This window comes from Trachypithecus francoisi, unplaced genomic scaffold (assembly GCF_009764315.1).
Source record: "Trachypithecus francoisi isolate TF-2019V2 unplaced genomic scaffold, Tfra_2.0 Contig01579, whole genome shotgun sequence".
NCBI lineage: Eukaryota > Metazoa > Chordata > Mammalia > Primates > Cercopithecidae > Trachypithecus > Trachypithecus francoisi.
The window spans coordinates 24790786-24815418 of NW_022681442.1; the positions used below are offsets into that span (position 1 = coordinate 24790786).

The window sequence follows — 24633 nt, forward strand, 5'->3', positions numbered from 1 at the left end:
TTCACATTTGGATTTTAATGGAAGCCGTTCATTCCCTCTGAGAGTCCACTGGAGGATTTGTCACATTGTCTACCTTCTGAATCTCATGGGCCCAAGTGGAATCCAAAGTTAACAAAAGCAGGAAGCTCATTAAGACGGAAGAAAGATGGATTATTGGGATACAGATGTATGGAGCTCAGGAGTCTTCCAGCCTTCCTTCTTTGTTAACCCTGTTGTTTAATGTAGTTTTAACCTGAGCTTCAGAAAGCAGGCTGCATGTGAGAAAGGGAAAATGACAAAGGAAAGCAGGGAGGAGAGACCAAAATCACTTTACAAAAATCTGCCAAAGGCACTAAATAGAAAAGGAAATTTTTGAGCTACAGGAGACGAAGACTGTTAAAAACCTTCTTTAGGCTTGGGAGCTGGTGGCAAAGATGAGATAAAAAGTGATTTTAGATTGTGAGTACTTGGAAAGTGACAGTGTCACTGAAAGCACAGCCTAGTGATTAGAAAAGAGATTTTTCCAGCAGGACTGTTACAGATGTGGAATAAGTTCAGAATTACAGCCCGAATGCAATGTTCCTGGCAAAAATCTATGCTATAGAAATAAGACATCTAGGGTAATTTGGGCTGCATTTTTAGGACTTTTAGACTGATTGCCTGGAGGGCCCAGCTGGGATTTCTTTCCTCTGAAGACAGAATTGTACAATTAGATAGAATATTACAGGTCATGGTCCACCTGTCTCCAGAGCCTCAGGATTGGGCTCCCAAGAGGCAAGATGTCAGCTGAACTGAGCCTGTGACAAATCCTTGGGCCGTTAGGGAAAGCACAGTGTTTCATGGAAAGAGGCGCTGACTTTGTGGATTCGTCTGGCACTTTTCTTTTCTTTTTTCTTTTTTTGAGATGGAGTCTCACTCTGTTGCCCAGGTGGAGTGCAGTGGCGCGATCTTGGCTCACTGCAACCTCCGCCTCCCAGGTTCAAGCGATTCTCCTGCCTCAGCCTCCCGAGTAGCTGGGTTTACAGGCATGTGTCACTACGCCCAGCTAATTTTTGTATTTTCAGTAGAGACAGGGTTTCACCATGTTGGTTGGCCAGGATGGTCTCAATCTCTTGACTTTGTGATCCACCCGCCTTGGCCTCCCAAAGTACTGGGATTACAGGCGTGAGCCACCGAGCCCGGCCTATCTGGCAGTTTTCTATTGGAACTGATCTGGCAGCTGCCCCAGGAGAATCTGTTTTTCACCTTTCTTCCATTGTCTGTGACTCCATATATTTTGCTGATTTGGGCTGGAGCTGAATTCCCCATACCCAGCCAGATGATCCAGGGGCCTCCTTCCTCTTTGCCATTGACTCTTTATTGAAGATGTAATAAATTCGAATTTCAAGTCAGAGAAAGAAATTATACAAATGAGTATGTATTTCGGGAGGGAGAGTGTTACGGATACTATTTGAGAGCTTGTTCTTCACAAAAGCTCTGATGCGTCTTTTCAGTACAGTATTCAGATTAGATACCATGGAGATAAAGGTACCATGAAGAAAGGATCTAAAGGCAGTTGATACAGAGCCTGAGGAGAAAGAATTGGGATTTGAAGCTGGTTGACCCTTAAGTAATATAACAGCTTTTAAAGTTGACTTATTACATGGTGGGGAAATGCCTTCCATTATATAGTAATTCCCCAGTGGGATCCACAATGCTAGAAATAATTAATGGATCACCTGGAGAACATTATGCTAAGTGAAATAAGCCAGGCACAGAAAGACCAAGTCTGTTTCTCTCTTCTACTTGGAACCTAAAACAATCAAACTTATAGAAGCAGAGACAGAATGGTAGTCACTGGAGGCTAGTGGTTGGAGGAAATAGGGAGATATTGGTCAAAGGGTACAATGTTTAAGTTAGACAGGAAGAATAAATGATAAATATTTGAAATATAAAATAATAATAGATCAGTTAAATTCAGCAGACATTTATTGAACACTTACGGTAGCCAAAGTACTTTGATGGTTAAAATAAAAGAATCAGGCAAAGAAAGTTAACTAGTAACTAGATGTCCACTTATGGTTTCACGGGTTTGCAGACTCCCTGAAGTTAAGTGCAAGACTCTGTGTACTTGTCTGTGTGCACTTTTGCTTGGTCTTTAGTTTGCATCAGATGCCCAAAGTTTGTACCTGACCCAGAAAAGATTACAGACTAATGATCTAGTTGCTCCTAGAATTGGTATGCCATGGATAATTGATATGCCATGGCCTGTGACTATGTGTAAGGATGCAAAGGCCAGCTTCCAATAATGTGTGCTGGTCATTCTATCCTCTGTAGGTCAGCTGCTGGCATTGGTGGTTTGGGTGTACATTTCTATATTTTCTGAACGTGGAAAGGTCAGGAAAATAGAGAACTGCCTTTGGAACAGGCTATGCTTTGACTATATTGACTTGGAGATAACCCTGGAAAGAAAAAAGCAACTATTGTGACTATTAGCATGTGTAGGTACTCAGCACATATTTGCTAATGAGAGAAAAGAAGGCAAGAAGACAATAGAAAGGAAGAGAGGGGCCTATGATGTGCCCCCAGCCTGGGCAAAATGTGCATAAGAACTGGAGAGCTTTGTCCTGTGTCCTCCAGGAACTTGGAGGGGTTTGATAAGCGTTATAATAAAATATACTAATATAAACTATATGAATTGTTTATGACTTGACTTGGGCAAATGTCCAAAACTGGTCAGTGCAACAGCTTAAGTTGAAAAAAGTGAAGATGAATCACTTCACGCTGTTTTTTCCTTAAACATTTGTGTAGACTATAACTGCCTTGAAGAAAAAGAAAAAAAGCCACAGAATATTCTCCTTGTACCAGCTGGGGGCAATCCAGTACTACAAATGTGAGAGTGGAGAAAAAAGTGCACCAACAGATGATTTCTAATGTTGCTGTTACTGCGTGAACTGGTGTCTTTTTTTCTCAGATTAATAGATCTCAGCCCTCTGAAAGCGATAGCAACAGAGGCATGCTGAGGTAGCCAATGGAAAATGACATCTTTCCTTTGTTTTTGGTTTTGGTTTTTGTTGTTGTTGTTGTTTTGTTTTGGTTTGGTTTGGTTTTGTATTGGAGATGGAGTCTCGCTCTGTCACCCAAGCTGGAGTGCAGTGGTGTGATCTCAGCTAACTGCAACCTCCGCCTCCCGGGTTCAAGTGATTCTCCTGCCTCATCCTCCCGAGTAGCTGGTACTATAGGTGCCTGCCACCATGCCTGGCTAATTTTTGTATTTTTAGTAGAGACAGGGTTTCACCATGTTGGCCAGGTTGGTCTTGAACTCCTGACCTCAAGTGATCCACCCACCTCTGCCTCCCGAAGTGCTGGGATTACAGGCCTGAGCCACCATGCACGGCCTGACATTTTCCCTTTGTAATGGCAACTGCCCCTTACCAAATAATCCTTAAGTCAGGTGGAAAATGACTTTCAAAATCTTCCAGCTGTGGCAAGCAACTGGCTTAAGATTATAAGTTGGGTGCTCTCCTGGCTAGGAGAGCCAGGTGCACCTGTTGCAAAAAGTCCTTGGTGATGCAAAATGTCCTCTGTTAAGCTCATATGTCTAGGGATAATCCCCAAGCAGTAGTCTACTTCTTGGAATGCCATACAGATGCTCACAACATTATTCAGATTATGTGGTTTATATTCCTGCCCACATACTTCTGGCATTGCTCTGAGTAAAATAGTAAAGTGATATCTTTCATGTCCTAACAAAAAAGCATTACTTGATATTGCAAGCTTCTATTTATTATCTCGTTTAGATTCTATGCTAGGTTTCACAAAAGATGCAAAGCACTACTTAATGAGTTATCTTTATTTATAGAGTATATTCTTAGAGGTATATAATTGTATATACCTGAAATAGATAATACAAGATTGTACATAGTGAAATAAATTGTTGTAGATTAGAGGAGGGGAGACCCTGATAGGCTGCAGTTATCAGGAAGACTTTCATGGAAAACTGGTTTTGCACTCCTGGTTTATCCTGTCTTACATCATCTGAGTGTTGTACTGTGCTACTCTGGAACATCCACCGCATTTAATTATATCTGTTCTAGTCTTCCTCATGGACAAATAAAAGCCAAGCATCTAAGCCTAATATTTCTTGTAATAGGAACTGTCTTTTTTACTCTTGTAGAAGATTATAAAATGAAAAGTCCTTTTTTTGAAAGATTTACATGAAATTTTTTATGCAAAACCAATCATTTCCTACTATTGTTGTACCTTGAGAATTTTACTTTGTTGGCAGTAAAGAAAATTGTGATCTGCTATTTTATTTCACTAGCGTTCTGGCTGCTTTTATTCCTGAGTTCCATTTTCACTTTGTCATTTACTCCATCCTATATAAATTTAATCATTGCATCTGTAGGTGTCTGAATGTCTGCTGGCTGAAACTTACAGAGCAGAATAAAAGTAATAACAGAGATACATTGGTGATTCCAAAAACTCCAGTTGATAAGATTAGAAAGTAATCATCCTGAGAGATGAAAAGAAATATGGGTTCAAACACAAACTTATATTTTTTGACAACTCAGTACAAGAACTAGTTTAAACAAAATTCGTATAAGATTTATTATCCATTTTTTCTTGAAAACTGTTGATATCTCAATCAGATAATTTGACTGAGGTTTCTGCACAGATAAAGTCCCTTACATTTTCATTTAAATTTTTACTACTAGTGCATTTTGTTTACGAGTATGACTTTTATATTGAATGATTCTGATTCCTGTAATATCCTGGTAGAGATGCTGGGTCAGTTGTCTGGCAGGTGTTTGGATAGTTTCATATACTTTTTCTATACAACTGAGACCAAGGGCTCAAATGGAGGATGACTAAGAGATGCCAACCTACTTTTTCAAAATCCTCCCACCTGACTTGACCTTCTCTCCTGGCTTCGTATCGCATTTCTCCTCTTCAGTCTTTCCTGATGACATACTGTGCTACTCAGCTTTTCTGCTTCTTTTTCTTTGTTGTTGCTATTACTCAGGCCTGAAATATTCTTTAACCTCTTGAACATCTACCTACTGTTCATAACCTCTCCATCTTTGCTTCAGGCACTGTTTTCTTTTTGGAGTCATTCATGATTCAAAGTTCAGCATAGTATTTCCACCTTCTACCATCTCATACTATTTTGTCTCTACATTTTTTTTTTATTATACTTTAAGTTCTAGGGTGCATGTGCATAACGTTTATATCATGTATAACTCCCCAATGCAATCCCTCCCTCCTCCCCCCTCCCCCTGATAGGCCCCAGTGTGTGATGTTCCCCTTCCCGAGTCCAAGTGATCTCATTGTTCAGTTCCCACCTATGAGTGAGAACATGCGGTGTTTGGTTTTCTCTTCTTGTGATAGTTTGCTAAGAATGATGGTTTCCAGCTGCATCCATGTCCCTACAAAGGACGCAAACTCATCCTTTTTGATGGCTGCATAGTATTCCATGGTGTATATGTGCCACATTTTCTTAATCCAGTCTGTCACAGATGGACATTTGGGTTGATTCAAGGTCTTTGCTATTGTGAAAAGTACCGCAATAAACATACGTGTGCATGTGTCTTTATAGCAGCATGATTTATAATCCTTTGGGTATATACCCAGTAGTGGGATGGCTGGGTCATATGGTACATCTAGTTCTAGATCCTTGAGGAATCGCCATACTGTTTTCCATAATGGTTGAACTAGTTTACAATCCCACCAACAGTGTAAAAGTGTTCCTATTTCTCCACATCTCTCTCCAACATCTGTTGTTTCCTGACTTCTTATGATTGCCATTCTAACTGGTGTGAGATGGTATCTCATTGTGGTTTTGATTTGCATTTCTCTGATGGCCAGTGATGATGAGCATTTTTTCATGTGTCTGTTGGCTGTATGAATGTCTTCTTTTGAGAAATGTCTGTTCATATCCTTTCCCACTTTTTGATGGGGTTGTTTGTTTTTTTCTTGTATATTTGTTTGAGTTCTTTGTAGATTCTGGATATTAGCCCTTTGTCAGATGAGTAGGTTGCAAAAATTTTCTCCCATTCTGTAGGTTGCCTGTTCACTCTGATGGTAGTTTCTTTTGCTGTGCAAAAGCTCTTTAGTTTAATTAGATCCCATTGTCAATTTTGGCTTTTGCTGCCGTTGCTTTTGGTGTTTTAGACATGAAGTCCTTGCCCATGCCTATGTCCTGAATGGTATTACCTAGATTTTCTTCTAGGGTTTTTATGGTATTAGGTCTAACATTTAAGTCTCTAATCCATCTTGAATTAATTTTCGTATAAAGGGTAAGGAAAGGATCCAGTTTCAGCTTTCTACTTATGGCTAGCCAATTTTCCCAGCACCATTTATTAAATAGGGAATCCTTTCCCCATTTCTTGTTTCTCTCAGGTTTGTCAAAGATCAGATGGCTGTAGATGTGTGGTGTTATTTCTGAGGACTCTGTTCTGTTCCATTGGTCTATTTCTCTGTTGTGGTACCAGTACCATGCTGTTTTGGTTACTGTAGCCTTGTAGTATAGTTTGAAGTCAGGTAGCGTGACGCCTCCAGCTTTGTCCTTTTGACCTAGGATTGTCTTGGCAATGCGGGCTCTTTTTTGGTTCCATATGAACTTTAAAGCCGTTTTTTCCAATTCTGTGAAGAAAGTCATTGGTAGCTTGATGGGGATGGCATTGAATCTATAAATAACCTTGGGCAGTATGGCCATTTTCATGATATTGATTCTTCCTATCCATGAGCATGGTATGTTCTTCCTTTGTTTGTGTCCTCTTTGATTTCACTGAGCAGTGGTTTGTAGTTCTCCTTGAAGAGGTCCTTTACATCCCTTGTAAGCTGGATTCCTAGGTATTTTATTCTCTTTGAAGCAATTGTGAATGGAGTTCATTCCTGATTTGGCTCTCTGCTTGTCTGTTACTGGTGTATAAGAATGCTTGTGATTTTTGCACATTAATTTTGTATCCTGAGACTTTGCTGAAGTTGCTTATCAGCTTAAGGAGATTTTGGGCTGAGACAATGGGGTTTTCTAAATATACAATCATGTCATATGCAAACAGAAACAATTTGACTTCTTCTTTTCCTAACTGGATACCCTTGATTTCTTTCTCTTGCCTGATTGCCCTAGCCAGAACTTCCAACACTATGTTGAATAGGAGTGGTGAGAGAGGGCATCCCTGTCTTGTGCCAGTTTTCAAAGGGAATTTTTCCAGTTTTTGCCCATTCAGTATGATATTAGCTGTGGGTTTGTCATAAATAGCTCTTATTATTTTGAAGTACGTTCCGTCAATACAGAATTTATTGAGCGTTTTTAGCATAAAGGGCTGTTGAATTTTGTCAAAAGCCTTTTCTGCATCTATTGAGATAATCATGTGGTTCTTGTCTTTGGTTCTGTTTATATGCTGGATTACGTTTATTGATTTGCGAATGTTGAACCAGCCTTGCATCCCAGGGATGAAGCCCACTTGATCATGGTGGATAAGCTTTTTGATGTGCTGCTGAATCCGGTTTGCCAGTATTTTATTGAGGATTTTTGCATCGATGTTCATCAGGGATATTGGTCTAAAATTCTCTTTTTTGTTGTGCCTCTGCCAGGCTTTGGTATCAGGATGATGTTGGCCTCATAAAATGAGTTAGGGAGGATTCCCTCTTTTTCTATTGATTGGAATAGTTTCAGAAGGAATGGTACCAGCTCCTCCTTGTACCTCTGGTGGAATTCAGCTGTGAATCCATCTGGTCCTGGAGTTTTTTTGGTGGGTAGGCTATTGTTGCCTCAATTTCAGAGCCTGCTATTGGTCTATTCAGGGATTCAACTTCTTCCTGGTTCAGTCTTGGGAGAGTGTAAGTGTCCAGGAAATTATCCATTTCTTCTAGATTTTCTAGTTGATTTGCGTAGAGGCATTTATAGTATTCTCTGATGGTTGTTTGTATTTCTGTGGGGTCGGTGGTGATATCCCCTTTATCATTTTTTATTGCGTCTATTTGATTCCTCTCTCTTTTCTTCTTTATTAGTCTTGCTAGCGGTCTGTCAATTTTGTTGATCTTTTCAAAAAACCAACTCCTGGATTCATTGATATTTTGGAGGGTTTTTTGTGTCTCTATCTCCTTGAGTTCTGCTCTGATCGTAGTTATTTCTTGCCTTCTGGTAGCTTTTGAATGTGTTTGCTCTTGCCTCTCTAGTTCTTTTAATTGTGATGTTAGAGTGTCATTTTAGATCTTTCCTGCTTTCTCTTGTGGGCATTTAGTGCTATAAATTTCCCTCTACACACTGCTTTAAATGCGTCCCAGAGATTCTGGTATGTTGTATCTTTGTTCTCATTGGTTTCAAAGAACATCTTTATTTCTGCTTTCATTTCGTTATGTACCCAGTAGTCATTCAGGAGCAGGTTGTTCAGTTTCCATGTAGTTGAGCGGTTTTGATTGAGTTTCTTAGTCCTGAGTTCTAGTTTGATTGCACTGTGGTCTGAGAGACAGTTTGTTATAATTTCTGTTCTTGTACATTTGCTGAGGAGTGCTTTACTTCCAATTATGTGGTCAATTTTGGAATAAGTGCGATGTGGTGCTGAGAAGAATGTATATTCTGTTGATTTGGGGTGGAGAGTCTATAGATGTCTATTAGGTCCGCTTGGTGCAGAGATGAGTTCAATTCCTGGATATCCTGTTAACTTTCTGTCTCGTTGATCTGTCTAATGTTGACAGTGGAGTGTTGAAGTCTCCCTTATATTATTGTATGGAGTCTAAGTCTCTTTGTAGGTCTCTAAGGACTTGCTTTATGAATCTGGGTGCTCCTGTATTGGGTGCATAGATATTTAGGAGAGTTAGCTCTTCCTGTTGAATTGATCCCTTTACCATTATGTAATGGCCTTCTTTGTCTCTTTTGATCTTTGATGGTTTAAAGTCTGTTTTATCAGAGACTAGGATTGCAACCCCTGCTTTTTTTGTTCTCCATTTGCTTGGTAGATCTTCCTCCATCCCTTTATTTTGAGCCTATGTATGTCTCTGCATGTGAGATGGGTCTCCTGAATACAGCAGACTGATGGGTCTTGACTCTTTATCCAGTTTGCCAGTCTGTGTCTTTTCATTGGAGCATTTAGTCCATTTACATTTAAGGTTAATATTGTTATGTGTGAACTTGATCCTGTCATTATGATATTAACTGGTTATTTTGCTCGTTAGTTGATGCAGTTTCTTCCTAGCCTCGATGGTCTTTACATTTTGGCATGTTTTTGCAATGGCTGGTACCGGTTGTTCCTTTCCATGTTTAGGGCTTCCTTCAGGGTCTCTTGTAAGGCAGGCCTGGTGGTGACAAAATCTCTAAGCATTTGCTTATCTGTAAAGGATTTTATTTCTCCTTCACTGATGAAGCTTAGTTTGGCTGGATATGAAATTCTGGGTTGAAAATTCCTTTCTTTAAGAATGTTGAATATTGGCCCCCACTCTCTTCTGGCTTGTAGAGTTTCTGCCGAGAGGTCTGCTGTTAGTCTGATGGGCTTCCCTTTGTGGGTAACCCGACCTTTCTCTCTGGCTGCCCTTAAGATTTTTTCCTTCATTTCAACTTTGGTGAATCTGGCAATTATGTGTCTTGGAGTTGCTCTTCTGGAGGAGTATCTTTGTGGCGTTCTCTGTATTTCCTGAATTTGAATGTTGGCCTGCCCTACTAGGTTGGGGAAGTTCTCCTGGATGATATCCTGAAGAGTGTTTTCCAACTTGGTTCCATTTTCCCCCTCACTTTCAGGCACCCCAATCAGACGTAGATTTGGTCTTTTTACATAATCCCATACTTCTTGCAGGCTTTGTTCATTTCTTTTTCTTCTTTTTTCTTTTGGTTTCTCTTCTCGCTTCATTTCATTCATTTGATCCTCAATCGCTGATACTCTTTCTTCCAGTTGATCGAGTCGGTTACTGAAGCTCGTGCATTTGTCACGTATTTCTCGTGTCATGGTTTTCATCTCTGTCATTTCATTTATGACCTTCTCTGCATTAATTAGTCTAGCTGTCAATTCTTCCACTCATTTTTCAAGATTTTTAGTTTCTTTGCGCTGGGACCTTCTCTGCATTAATTAGTCTAGCTGTCAATTCTTCCACTCTTTTTTTCAAGATTTTTAGTTTCTTTGCGCTGGGTATATATCCCGGCCAGGTGTGGGATATATTCTCCTGGTGTGCCTGTTTCCTTAAAGCGCAAAGATTTTCAAGATTTTTAGTTTCTTAGCTCTGAGAAGTTTGATGGACTGAAGCCTTCTTCTCTCATCTCGTCAAAGTCATTCTCTGACCAGCTTTGATCCGTTGCTGGCGATGGGCTGCGCTCCTTTGCAGGGGGAGATGCGCTCTTATTTTTTGAATTTCCAGCTTTTCTGCCCTGCTTCTTCCCCATCTTTGTGGTTTTATCTGTCTCTGGTCTTTGATGATGGTGATGTACTGATGGGGTTTTGGTATAGGTGTCCTTCCTGTTTGATAGTTTTCCGTCTGACAGTCAGAAGGACTGTCTGTTGGTCTGTTGGAGATTGCTTGAGGTCCACTCCAGACCCTGTTTGCCTGGGTATGAGCAGCAGAGGTCGCCGAAGATAGAATATTGCTGAACAGCGAGTGTACCTGTCTGATTCTTCCTTTGGAAATTTCCTCTCAGGGATGACTCCACCCTGTGAGGTGTGGGGTGTCAGACTGCCCCTAGTGGGGGATGTCTCCCAGCTAGGCTACTCAGGGGTCAGGGACCCACCTGAGCAGGCAGTCTGTCCGTTCTCAGATCTCAACCTCCGCGTTGGGAGATCCACGGCTCTCCCCAAAGCTGTCAGACAGAGTCGTTCGCGTCTGCCCCGGCCCCCGCTGCTTCCCCTATTGGACCTCAGCTGTGGGCTGTCCCCAGAGGTGGAGTCTACAGAGACAGGCAGGCTTCCTTGAGCTGCTGTGAGCTCCACCCAGTTCGAGCTTCCCAGTGGCTTTGTTTACCTACTTAAGCCTCAGCAATGGCGGGCGCCCCTCCCCCAGCCTCGCTGCTGCCTTGTGGATAGATCGCTGCAGACTGCTGTGTTAGCAGTGAGGGAGGCTCCGTGGGCGTGGGACCCTCCGGCCAGGTGTGGGATATATTCTTCTGGTGTGCCTGTTTCCTTAAAGCGCAGTATTGGGGTGGGAGTTACCCGATTTTCCAGGTGTTGTGTGTCTCAGTTCCCCTGGCTAGGAAAACGGATTTCCTTCCCCCTTGCGCTTCCAGGTGAGGCGATGCCTCGCCCTGCTTCAGCTCACGCTGGTCAGGCTGCAGCAGCTGACCAGCACCGATTGTCCAGCACTTCCTAGAGAGATGACCCCAGTACCTCAGTTGAAAATGCAGTAATCACCGGTCTCCTGTGTCACTCGCGCTGGGAGTTGGAGACTGGAGCTGTTCCTATTCGGCCATCTTGCTCCGCCCCCCGTCTCTACATTTTTTATGGCTGTTAAAGTATTCTCTTTTATGGTAATTAATAGAAGGATCTCATGCCCTCTGTATAAACTGTAAGCTCTGTACTGACAAAGACCAAATTAGATTATATCTAAAATGAAGGTGATCTTTCCTCTACTAACTTGAAGGCTGTTTTACACTTAGTGGACACTAGATATTTGGGGGATGAACGATGATGGGTAGGTATAGGTACAGTGGGTGGTTGGAGTGGTGCATGGATGTATAGTAAATGGGATGGTTGGTTAGATGGATGGATGGATGGACGGATGGATGATCTAATTCAGAGCTTCGAATGACCATTTTGATTATGCGATTTTGTGGCACTTATTATTTCTCTTTTCAGCCCTATTGCTCACTACACCTTCACCTGAAGGTCTCTGAGAATCCCTACACATCAGGGATCATTGCCAGCAAAGACACAGCTCCAAGCATCATAGTGGCATCAGGTAAGAAGTTTGCCTGGTTTGCTGGCTGTGGTAAATAGTGTTTATTTTAAGAAGCTAGATATCTGTACTTGGAACTTAACGAGCAAGCTAAAAATATTTTTGAAAGGCACCTAAGCCATTGGCCCCGAAGCAAGTCTGCAGAAAACTCCTGCACAGACAGAATGCTTGCAGTCAAAATCTTTCTCAGGCAATGCACCTGCCAATATAGTCCATTGTTGCTTTTGCAGAAAGTTCTTTTCACTAATGTCATCATTCTCTTTCTAGGTAATATAGGTTCTGAATTGTCAGACACTGACATCAGCATGTTTGTCTCTTCAGATGCAGGAAACACCTGGAGACAGGTAAGAAAATACCCTGGGTCAGATCACTGAAGTTTAAGTAACATAAAAATTGCCCAGCTTGGTTCAAATCTGGGAACTTTTTCAGCAGTGCTACACATAAATCCTAACGACTGTGAATATGTTTGTTTTTCCTTTTTTAATAAAAGTCTTAAATCTTGAAATTTAACAAATATTTATGGAATTAGATTTTTTATCATTTAATAAAGATGTTCCTTATTCAGAGCTTGTATGTAAGGACATTTATAAGTCACAATGAAACCAAATTAAGTCTGACTAAATTTTTTCCCATAGACGAAAACCAGAATTCCTAAGGGTTTATCATATAGGGAATATGCAGCCTTAAGGGTAGATTACATATCTAATGCTGAGTTGGCTCCATAAATTCCCCTTGCCTTGAAGTCAGAATAGGAAGGAATGCAGATATAGAAATGGCCATTACCCAGGTTGTGTTCTGAGATGTTTAAATCTCATGTGCAAAAGACAAAGTAATAACCATCAGGATGCATATATTAGAGAAAGTAGAAATGGAATACTTTAAACCAGTGTGTTTAGCTTAAGTGCTTCATGCCTTTCTTCTGAATGAAAATTAGGTACCCATAGCTTATAAAACAGGCATTTAATGAGGTTTAGCAATCTTAACAAGATATGCACCTAATGCGTGGTTGTTATACTTCAATAAATATGTTTTAATAACCTACCGATGTTTAATTATCATACAATAACTAGCACTGTAAATTGAAATCTAATGCATAGGTAATCACACTTAGCAATGAGAGCACTCTGCTTTACATTTTAGATAGAAATGTCCACATTATGTTCCAATTGCCATTTCTTAGCTTCAGACTCTTTATAGATCCTCAGTGGGATTCTGATATTTTGAGCGGAGGAGGAAGGGAAGAAATTTGCATAAGAAACCCCATAGCAATTGATCTTGGAGGTATGTAGAAACTTGGACTATCCTAAGTAAACTTCCTTTGGAGAACAGAGAGCTAGGATCCCATTTTCTTCTTTCCAACACCCCAAACAAGGCAAAGAAGTCTTACTTCTGTATTCTTGGGGTGCATCTTGGGTATAAGAAATAAACAAATTGGAAGAAGAGTGTCTGTAATGTAACTCCAGGCAAGCCTATACTAATAATCTGAGAAAACAGTATGCATCTTATACAGAAAGGATCTAGAGATTGTTTCCATTGTGTCTCCATTGGACTTCAAATTTGTTTCTCTACATTTGGAGAAAGACCCAATGACACATGTACCCAAAGATGACAACAAAACTCACCATGATTTTGGTGGAACATCTATTAATTAAACAAGAACAGTTTTTGATAACAGTTGGAAACTTCAGAGTAATAAGATCTGGAAAGGGCACTGTAATGCAACAAGTCCAAGTTCCGTCCATTACTGTATGCATGATCTCAGGCAAGTTACCACATCTCTCTAAACCTTAGATTCCTTATTTATGAACATGAGACTGTTGGAGTCAATGATTTCTAAGGTTCCCTCTGTCTAGAGATGTATAATATATGACAGTTAACCAATATTCTGACATCATCATAACTGGGAATCAATAGAAATTATCATGAAAATGAAGGAATCTAAGCACGAACCCATAAATATTCATTGTTCAAATTTATTTTATACACACCTAAAATTATTTTATATAACACCAATGGTACAGTAGCCTATGTTGGGGGGAATTGTTCTATAACTTTATTTTCCCAAAGATTTAGGGAAACCTATTTATATCATGGGAAGGATTTTTGTTCTCATATGAAGACTTATTCTCTGAAGCCTGGGTATGTGTGGATGTGGATGTGTGTCCATGTATGTGTTTTCTTCATCCAGATCTTTGAAGAAGAGCACAGTGTTTTGTACCTGGATCAAGGTGGAGTCCTGGTTGCTATGAAACACACATCTCTCCCAATTCGACATCTTTGGTAAGGGCACCTGCTGCCTGTGTGATCTGCTCCTGATGGTCCTGCACTGCTAAGATCAGTCTAGGAGTCAGGCTATCGAACTGTGTCTGTTTTTGCAGTAAATCTGTTACCAAAATGCCAAGGTTTGGTTCAGGTCCTCTTACTCTCCACACAAAAGGCCCATCCACTGAGACAACAAATGTTGCCAGGAAAGAAAGCTTTAATTGGGTGCTGCAGCCAAGGATACGGGCCATCAGTCCCAAGTCCATCTCTCTGATGACTAAAATTAGGGGTTTATATAGAGGGAAGAAACGTAACCAGGTGTGGGAAAACAGGAATTAGGGAGGGATAAAGAAGAGGAGGTGAGGAAGAGGAAGTGGTCCACAGGAAGCAAGTTGTCAATTAGACAGTCATGATGGGTAAGTTGTCTGGCTTCTCATTGTCAGATGCCTTTATCTGGTAAGTTTCAGGTCCTTGATACTATCTGGGAGGCCTGATGGTTGGTTTCCTGAGAAAAGAACTCAGATAAGACAAATGTAACTTTCTCAAGTTTTAAGACAGGTAGGATCAATTTCTGTGTTTATTCAAAGAAACCGTAAACATCGGTTCTATAGGACAGTTGGGCCAGTTTCAGAATGTCAAGGTCTACTAGAGCTGTGGCAGTAGGAAAGAGAAAGAGACAGAGAGAGAGAGAGAGAGAGAGAGAGAGAGAGAGAGATTGCATTATACTTTGCAAATGTTATGATACTTTCACCCTCACTCCCTCATCAGTATATTGTTCTCTCAGCAAGATTACAGGTAGAACAATGTTCATGATCAGGTATAGTCTCTGAATAGCTTGACTTCTTGCAGGCACCTTTCCCAAATAACATCTCCTGTTTATAACATCTCCTGGAGTTTAATATCCATGTCCATTTTTGCATTCCACACAGAGATGATCAACTCGTCACAATTCTGCTCCAGTCTCATTTCTCCTGATCTTGCTTTCTTATTTTTCTTTTTTGAGGTGATATTCCCCAGTCCTGCCTGTGCATGTCCCACAGATGGATGTATAAGGACTAACTTCCAGAGGAGTTATTGATAGGCTCTTTCATCTGTGTTTTTGAAAGTGGTTCTCTCCATATATGAGTTTGTCCAAAATCAAAAGCCCAGTTTTCCTTCTACTGTTAGTTATTTTGATGACAGAAGGGAAAGCTGCAAAAGAGAAAAGAAAAACAGGCTAAACTTGAGCAAGGGCATTCATAAAGAAACGCAGAGCAAAAGAAAGGGTCCTGGGTGACCATCTTAGTTCATTTGGGCTGCTGTAACAAAATACCGTAAACTGAGTGGCTTATAAACAACAGAAATTAATTTCTCGTAGTTCTGGAGGTTGAGATGTCCAGGATCAAAGTGCTGGCAGATTCAGTGTCTGATGAGGGCTCCACTTTTGGGTTTATAGATGGCACCATTTTGCTGTGTCCTCACATGGTGGAAGGGCAAGGCAGTTCTCTGAGGCCTCTTTTATAAGATGACTAATTCCTTTCATGGGTGGTCCGCCCTTATGATTTAATCACCTCCCAAGGTTTCCACCTTCTAATATCATCACATTGGTGATTAAGTGTTCAACATTTGAATTTTAGAGAGGACACAAGCATTTAGACCATTCCAGTGACCATCAGGACTGAAGAATTATCTTCTCTTGCTTTCAAGAGCCTATCCTGTACTCATTCATTCAGTGAGGTCAACCAGGATTTATAGTTGTAAGAAGGACACACTGAGGACTTGGTCACTTAGAGATGGGTTGGTTGAAATCTCAGTAAGTCTTACAAGGTCATCACTCCTCAGTATCACCTGTGAGACTTGTTAGACAGTAGAGAGGTTTTGGACAGGGTCAAGAGCTTGAGGTCACTAGGGAGGCTGAGGCAGGAGAATGGCGTAAACCCGGGAGGCGGAGCTTGCAGTGAGCCGAGATCCGGCCACTGCACTCCAGCCTGGGCGACAGAGCGAGACTCCGTCTCAAAAAAAAAAAAAAAAAAAAAAAAAAATCCAAACTTTCAAAAATTTTATAAAAGACTTATAGTTAATTCCCATTTAATGTAGCTGTTCCTTTATTGATGTTTTAATACATCTGTGTCCCCATGGCTTGGCTAACTGTATTTCTATTTTCTGATATAATTAAGAACACTTATTTCTATGAAAGGCTCATTTTGACAATGTCTCAGCTACTTTTAAAATGTATTATCTCTGGGTTGAGAGTATCTTCCCTTTGAAATGACTCTTTTTTTTCTTTCAGAGATCTGATGACTGATATTTTTTATATCATTAGGTTGAGTTTTGATGAAGGGAGATCTTGGAGTAAATACAGTTTCACATCTATTCCACTTTTTGTGGATGGGGTTCTGGGTGAGCCTGGAGAAGAGACTCTCATCATGACGTAAGTTGAAACTATGACGTGGTCCAGCCTTCATAGAAAAGAGTAATCTACAAAAATGTTTTATAGCTAAGCCTGTTTGATTTGCAGCTGTTAGGTTCAAGGTTGTTGCATCTTACTGCAAGAGCGTACAGAAAATAGGGAAGAAAAATATGGGCAGCTATTTTCTTGGTTCTTTGGTAGTTTTTAGGAGACCCAGACTGAGGCGCTTAGAGAAATTAGAAGTGACAATTTCAATAGGAAATAAATCTGTACATTTAAAACTTTAATAATAAAGAACCTGCATATGTAGAAAATCTCAGGCATATAGGAATGATTTCGCTTTAAGTCAGAACATAGAGTTTCATCAAAATGCCACAAAGCATTGTATTTTTCCCTGGCTCTTTACCTAGCCCAATTGTGAGGCATGTTAGGAAAACCGTGAGAACAGTCTGTTCTTGTGAAATTGCATTTATACTCATTTTTGTCTGGAATGTGATGATCATTAATTTGTGAAAGATTAATGACCCTGCCTATGAGCTTTAATACATGGACTTTGAATTTCAAGTATGAAACTGTAATAATTCATTCCTTTGGAAAATTGGACATGGAAAATAGGGATGGTTGTAAAGTAGTTGATCTGGTCATCAATGAAAACTTTCAAGCCAAAGTCAATACTCGGTAAGCTTTCCAATTCTCTCCCCTACCACTATTCCTTTTTTTTTTTTTTTTTTTTTGAGACAGAGTCTCACTCTGTTGCCCAGGCTGGAGTGCAGTGTCGTGATCTCAGCTCACCGCAAGCTCCGCCTCCTGGGTTCACACCATTCTCCTGCCTCAGTCTTCCGAGTAGCTAGGACTACAGGCACCCACCACCATGCCCAGCTAATTTTTTTTAATTTTTTTTTTTTTAGAAGAGACAGGGTTTCACTGTGTTAGCCAGGATGGTCTCGATCTCCTGACCTCGTGATCCACCCGCCTCAGCCTCCCAAAATGCTGGGATTACATGCATGAGCCACTGCGCCCGGCCTACCACTACTACTTTTTAATGGCAGAAAACAACAATAAAAATCTACTATGACTAATAGCTACACTTTTCTCAATGAGAAACATAGCTAAATTAGCAATGCATTCCATGATTTGTCTTTCTTCAATTTTTATATTTTCAAAACAGAGATTTTTAAAAACTGACCCAACAGGCCACTTCATGGCTTTTCTTCAAACCTATGATTGGTAATTCAAACATCTCAGTAAATACTTAAGTCTCTCTGAGTAAAGAGAGTAGAATGTGCAATGTAGGAAGCCATTATAAGTACTTGGCTCTGCTGATCACTTTCGCTAGGGGCTGGTGGGAAGGTAACATAGCATGGAAACCATGAGAACTATGTGCATTAGCAAGATAACCTAGAAGTCTAATCTTGGACCACATAGAATACAGCATTTATGATTGCTTTTCTCAACCATATTTTCCCAACCAATCCTGTGGCACAATATGTACAAGTGGGCTCTTGAATTAAACACTCTGGGTCTGGTTCTACCTGTTATTATGACTTGATTTTGTTTTTTGCAATGTTAACAAAACTCATTGAACCTCATGTTATCTATCTGTGAAGTGGATCCAGTAATAGTACCCTCCTCGGCCAGGTGCAGTAGCTCACACCTGTAATCCCAGCACTTTGGGAGACCAAGGCGGGTGGATCACAAGGTCAGGAGATCAAGACCATCCTGGCCAACATGGTGGAACCCAATCTCTACTAAAAATACAAAAAATTAGCTGGGTGTGGTGGTGCATGCCTCTAATCCCAGCTACTCGGGAGGCCGAGGCAGGAGAATCACTTGAACCAGGGAGCCGGAGGTTGTAGTGAGCCAAGATTGTACCACTGCACTGCAGCATGGTGACAGAGCAAGACTCTGTCTCAAAAAAAAAAAAAAAGTACCCTCTTCATGAATGTGTTTTGAGGATTAAATGATGTGATTCATGTAATGTGCTTAGCTCAGGGTGAACACTCCACAAATGCTCTCTGTGGTTATTACTCATGGCATTATTATCATTGTGATTATTTTTATCACCATGAACTCTGTAGAGTGTTTGGACACTTCAGCCACCGCTCTGAATGGCAGCTGGTCAAAGTAGACTACAAGTCCATTTTTGATAGACGGTGTGCCGAAGAGGACTACAGACCCTGGCAGCTGCACAGCCAGGTAGGAGGAAAAGAACTGAGACTAAGGCCTGGGCAGGAAGCATGAGTGGTGTTGAGGGAAAGCTAGTTGCTAAGGTATAGGAACTAGGATGATCTAGGCCAAAATGTCCATCTACTGTTTACTTACACATTTTGTGTTCCACAGCAGTGAACAAGCTCACCATTTATAGATTGTTGTGAAGTCATTTCTGTTTTTATTGTGCTAGAATATAATGAGACAAAATTCAAATGTGCTTGGCTTAGACTTACAACTCAAAATGAAATACCAATTCAGCACTGAGATCCAAACATAATTCATCTAAGAATGTCATATGGTTGCATGGTGGGGGAGGGGATGAGGACGAGATCTTCAATTTTATCTAGCAGTGCAAACAGAGACATAAAATAACAAAATTATGCTGGGTGAGTGTTGCCGGAGAAATCCTTCTTCCCCTTTGCCTTGATTCCTTGGAACTATATAGTACTTTTTGCCTCCTTGCCAGGTACTCCTGGTATGAGAATGCAGAATTATTAACAGGCAACTTTCATTTGTCCTGGCCTCTCACCTATTCAGCTTATATCAAAATGCTTGGATGGAAGTGTCTCTCCCTTGATTTCCCAAGGTACAAGTCGTTCCGCAGATCTCTCAAAGGATATGGTAGAAGTACCTGCTGTAAAACCATCACCATATTCAGGCAGAAAAACGTCATATACCTCAAACCTAGACTAAGTAAAATATTTAAATGTAAATGTGTAATGAAGCCAGTTAAAGTGAGTTTGCTCAGGAAAGACAGTGTTCTGTAGATTAAGCAAAATTCTACTCTGATCTTTCCGAAACACAAAAGGAGGAGTGTGTCTGATAGTGGGCCCTGCGTTATCTGGAAACACCCACCCTTTTCAGAGGCTAAACAATAAAATCGCTCATTTACATTGCTGATATTTTCTCCTTTGGGATGCACAAGCATCGTGATATTCAAAGCTTTTATTTATTTTGTGGGAAAACACTGAATTTAGCTCTCTCACTTGTCTGGTAGAGGAGCATTAAAATCTGTGCTGTAAAGTTGTGTGGGCAGAGGCATAATAAATCGAGGCAAAATGGATCTTTATATTTCTTAGCAATGCTCCTCTTTCATGCTCTCATAAATGACCAACTGTGTAAATCTTTTATTATAGGGGAATTGAACTTAATTACTACAGATTTGTTGGCAATGCACTAGGTACAGGCTGAGTCTTACTTATCTGTGTGTCCTTCACAGCACTGCACCCAACACTTTGCCAAATAAAGGTTTGGTAAGTGCACACAAAATTAAGGATGTTATTTAATAATCCTCAGTGATTGTTAGGATTGCCTTTATAGTCAGGTTGTATAAGAGGGCTTTGGACCACAAAAGGAAAATGTTGTTAGCACAAAGAGGGCCACCAAAGTTCACATTACACTAAGATGTGCAAATGTCTCCCTAAACGTCACTCATGTGGAACAGGGAAAGTCCAAACTATGTGCCCAAGTATCTGTGATCCTCCTCTGCTTACAGGGGGAAGCGTGTATCATGGGAGCAAAAAGGATATATAAGAAGCGAAAATCAGAGCGGAAGTGTATGCAAGGAAAATATGCAGGAGCTATGGAATCTGAACCCTGTGTCTGCACTGAGGCTGATTTTGATTGGTGAGCTTGTGCAATTATCTCCTGGAGCTATTCAGTGTATCAAATCCACAAGGGCCTGAATGAAACCTAGAATTGAAATAGTAGTAACATACATAGGGCTAAGTGGAGAGCTTCATATTCTTATAAAATTACCTCATAGTTTACTAGCTATGTACATGTGTATGTGGGATAATCAAGAGTTTCTTTAGACTGAAAGAGGACTCAGAAGATGGCTGGTAATTATCTTCATATAATTGCTGGATTCCTAGGACAAAAGGAGAGCAGATTTGGCCGGGCATGGTGGCTCATGCCTGTAATCCCAGCACTTCGGGAGGCTGAGTGGGGTGGATCACTTGAGGTCAGGAGTTGGAGACCAGCCTGGGTAAAACCCCGTCCCTACTAAAAATACAAAAATTCGCTGGGCATGGTGGCAGGCACCTGTAATCCCAACTACTCGGGAGGCTAAGGCAGGAGAATTGCTTGAACCTGGGTGGTAGAGGTTGCAGTGAGCCAAAATCGCGCCACTGCACTCCATCATGGGTGTCAGAGGGAGACTATCTCTTTAAAAAAAAAAAAAAAAAAAGGGCAGATTCTTTCTGTGCTGCTTCAAACAGCAACACTGGAAACAGTAAGTGTATTTTTTAGGGAGCAAACAAAACAAACATATTTGTGTTCTAGATGAAAGCTTTCTAGAATCTAGAATTGCCTGTAGTGGAATAATAGCCTTTTAAGGCAGTAAATTTTCTGTCCCTGCAAGTTTTCAATTCGTAGTTAGCTGACCACAGATTATGAGATTCGTGGAAGACATTCCTGAACTCAGAGCAAGGATGGATTCAATGGCATTGCAAATTGAATGAACCTAGCGATAAAGGAGACTTCTTGCTTTACCAGGATTAAGTTAATTTAAACTGGAGAAGTACTGAGACATTTAGAGGTTAAACTCTAAATGTGCCATAGAGTGCCATAGAGTCCTTCTTGAGACATTTACTCAGCGGAAAGCTAGCTTGTGGGCACAGTGAAGCCCTTGGCTTGTTGTCAGTGTTAATTGTTCAGGTAAGGCTTACACATTATTGAGGACAAGTAGGTGGTAACTCCCTTGGTGTTTTCCATCTCATTTTCCATTGTTTTCTTCCCTCTTCTTTTTGCTTTTCCTTTATTTGTTTGTTTTTAATTTAGAGAACGCAATCACTAAATATATACATATGTGTTACCTAACTTGACCGGCATAAGAACTAAAGTCATTTTTTAACAATTTATTTCTAGCTGTATTGCAATCTCAGGTTACATACTGAATCATTAAAATATCAGCGATTGGACTGAGATACTGTGTACATACGCATCACATATCTTAGAAAAATTAAACCTTCTCTTATGATAGACATCTGGAGATATTCTAGCACTAAGAAGGTCTGACAAGAGTGGCAGCCAGCAGTCAGACCAGTAACCCACAGCTGTACCCCTTGTTGGTGAGGACGCCAAGCCAAGAGCCAACGAAATATCTCTTTGGGCTCAGCCAGAGGGCAACAGAGTTTCAGTTACATTGAAGCTCAAAATGAAATCTTCAGGGGCCTCCCCAGTTGTGACTTCTGTTTTAGTTAGTGCAATATTATTACAGTGACAAAAATATTGTATCTTTGTACTACCCTTCAGGACTCACACCCTGAAATGCATTCACAGGGAAAACTACCGTGAGATTTTAAGTCATTCGTCACATCCCTCTTTTTGAAGCAACTGCTTCTTCTTCTTCTTCTACCCTGTTCAAGGAAGATTTGCAAAGGAAGTTAGCATCTTACATTAGTGGTTTAGCTTTTGCCTTAAGAAACAGCCATTCTTTAGCAGGAGGCAAATTTATTCTCTGGTAGAAAACCAAAGAGGAAAAAAAAATGAGATGAGATGTCCCAATGTCCTGATTTCTCCTCAAAACATTTGCTTCTCTGGGAATCTTTTCTACAGGCTTCAAAGGAAGCCAGTCTTTTGTTGTTGTTGTTGTTGTTTTTCTTTTTCAGTTGTAAGCTAGTCCAGACTGAAAGGAATACCAGATAAGCAATTAGATTTCTCCTCTCCCACATCCCTCGTGCCCCTCAGTCTTGGCCCAATCCCTGCATTCGTTTGTGATTGGATCGGCTACTCATCCCACCAGCTGAAATGCATTCTGAGAAGTGGGAAATTAATCACGAAGGAGGCCATTGTAAGGTTTTCTGATCCAATGGGATTTCTGTAACTGCATGATTTCTGAAAATATTTGGGAAGGCTCATCACAACCTTGTTGGGTTTCTACCAGTAGCTGGAGTTTCAGTGATTACACCTGGCTGTAGTGTAATGAAAGGTGATTGTCCCTGAGTGTTTCTCTTTGGTTTGGCTTTCTCCTGGACAGTTCCCCAAATGACTTTGCCTGTCCCTCTCCAGCATTTGTAAAGTAACTCCCCAAAGTGAACACTGGTTGTCCTATAGGCAGCAATTCTGAAGTCTTCCTACCCATGCTGCGTTGAACCAGCACCAAATCCTGCGGTATGTGCAAAATTCTAAGTACCAGCTGCCTGGTGACAGGCCTCTGAGCTGAGCCTATTTCTCCCTTCCTGATCCTTGTGTGCCAGCGTCTCACCTCCATTACACAGATGGGCCAGTTCATACTAATGCTTGCCGATTGCTGCCTGCGATTTGTCTGTGCATGTGGAGGTGCAATTTGTTGTCATTCTCTGTGCCCAGGTTCATCTTCCAGAAGCCAAGAATATCAGGCAACTCAGAGGCCCCTGGAAGCATGAATGAAAGGAAGCTGAGAGGGAAGTCTTTGACTATTTCCAAAGTAGAGAGAGGATTTAAAGCAGTTAGTCCCAACTGGCAGCGCTAACTGCCTAGTATGAAACATTTCCTTAGGGGAAATGCTCGAGACACTCCTGAAGGACATTTCCTGTTTGGCTGTAACTTTGAAGCATATGGAGTGTACACAGAGAGACCTGGCTCAGCTCTACTTGGTAGATCCAGATGTCTTGGAAGAGCATCCCAAAGACATCACCAGTAATGAGGACTGTGCCACGTGTGACCGTGTTAAACTCTGCGATGAATTTCTCACCAAGGGTTGAGTCCCACCACTGCCTGTTTTCTCATTACAGCTTTCTCTGGGCCCAGCCATCTGTATTGTGTATCCTTCTAATGAGAACACAATCTACTCGCTCAGCTTAAGAGTGTTTAAATGGAATAACCAGTTGTGTAGGATATTTTCCTGAATAATTGATAGATATTCTATGAAAAAAGTTCTATTTTTGAGGAGTCATTGATTCAGGGAATGCTTGTGTTGTTTTTTTTTTTTTTTTTTGTCTTGTTTTTGTTCGTTTTGACTAATTGATTAGTGTAGCACTTGGCTGTGGACTGACATGGAATTGTTTTCAGTAATTTTGCCACCTACTGAAAGGTTTTTCTTGGCTCTTTCCTAACAGCGACTATGGTTATGAGCGACACAGCAATGGCCAGTGCCTGCCGGCATTTTGGTTCAATCCATCCTCTCTCTCAAAGGATTGCAGCTTGGGACAGAGTTACCTCAATAGTACTGGGTAAGTGTCTGGAGTAGTGACCTTGAGAGGCCAAACTTTGCTGCCTTTCAGCATGTGTTATACTGACAGAATTACTTCTGATCAAAGACCAAGCATATTTCCTTACAGCACAATGTAATTGCTTTTGTTCATTTTAACAATGAAGCACAACTTTGCACTAATAGTGCAAGTTTCATGTGATAATAAGATCCCAACGGCAAATTTTAAAAAGAGCAATGTTTATTGGATGAAGATCACGATGATGATATTAAAATAAAAATGTCTTCATTTTCTCGACACTTTGTTTTCAAGTTATTTAATCCTGTGAAGTTACCCTTTACCCTCATTATATCCATGATGAGAAAGTCCAAAGAGATATTTCATATTTGCCTTTCCTGTTTTATAGATGTGGAACCTGGAATCACAAAAGGAACTCACTGACTTTTTAAAAGTATAGTAGTGTTAATACAAATGTATTTTGCTTTCTCCTTATGTTCAGTCTTGACACATTTAAACATGCATTCTGACCTTTGTAAATCCGGAATCACATTCTAAAATTTGGTGTTTAATATTCTGTGTCATGGGTTTTTATGCAGTATTATTTAAGAAATACTATAAAAAGGAAAAAAATTTGTAAATTTGTCTCAAATGTAGTTGGTATCTATAAACTGTAAAATAGTGTGTGGAACCTATTTAAATTCTGATTCAAATAAATGATCTGTAAAAAGACACATTTGAGCCATCAAGGAAAGTTGAACATACACTAATTCGGGTAATGTATTAGGACTTTCCCGAGAAACAAAA

General features: G+C 40.6%; 1 protein-coding gene across 3 annotated transcripts in view; it reads left to right on the forward strand.

The window, feature by feature from the left end:
• The window catches only part of SORCS1 (sortilin related VPS10 domain containing receptor 1), a 597227-nt gene that overhangs the window by 478832 nt on the left and 93762 nt on the right, over positions 1-24633 (forward strand). For all 3 annotated transcript variants that reach the window (XM_033183443.1, XM_033183451.1, XM_033183459.1), the window contains exons 11-17: positions 11736-11838; positions 12103-12179; positions 14024-14115; positions 16400-16507; positions 18565-18682; positions 20193-20323; positions 23737-23850. In XM_033183443.1, the coding sequence (XP_033039334.1) occupies positions 11736-11838; positions 12103-12179; positions 14024-14115; positions 16400-16507; positions 18565-18682; positions 20193-20323; positions 23737-23850 (743 nt within the window). The remainder of the gene's footprint in view (positions 1-11735; positions 11839-12102; positions 12180-14023; positions 14116-16399; positions 16508-18564; positions 18683-20192; positions 20324-23736; positions 23851-24633) is intronic.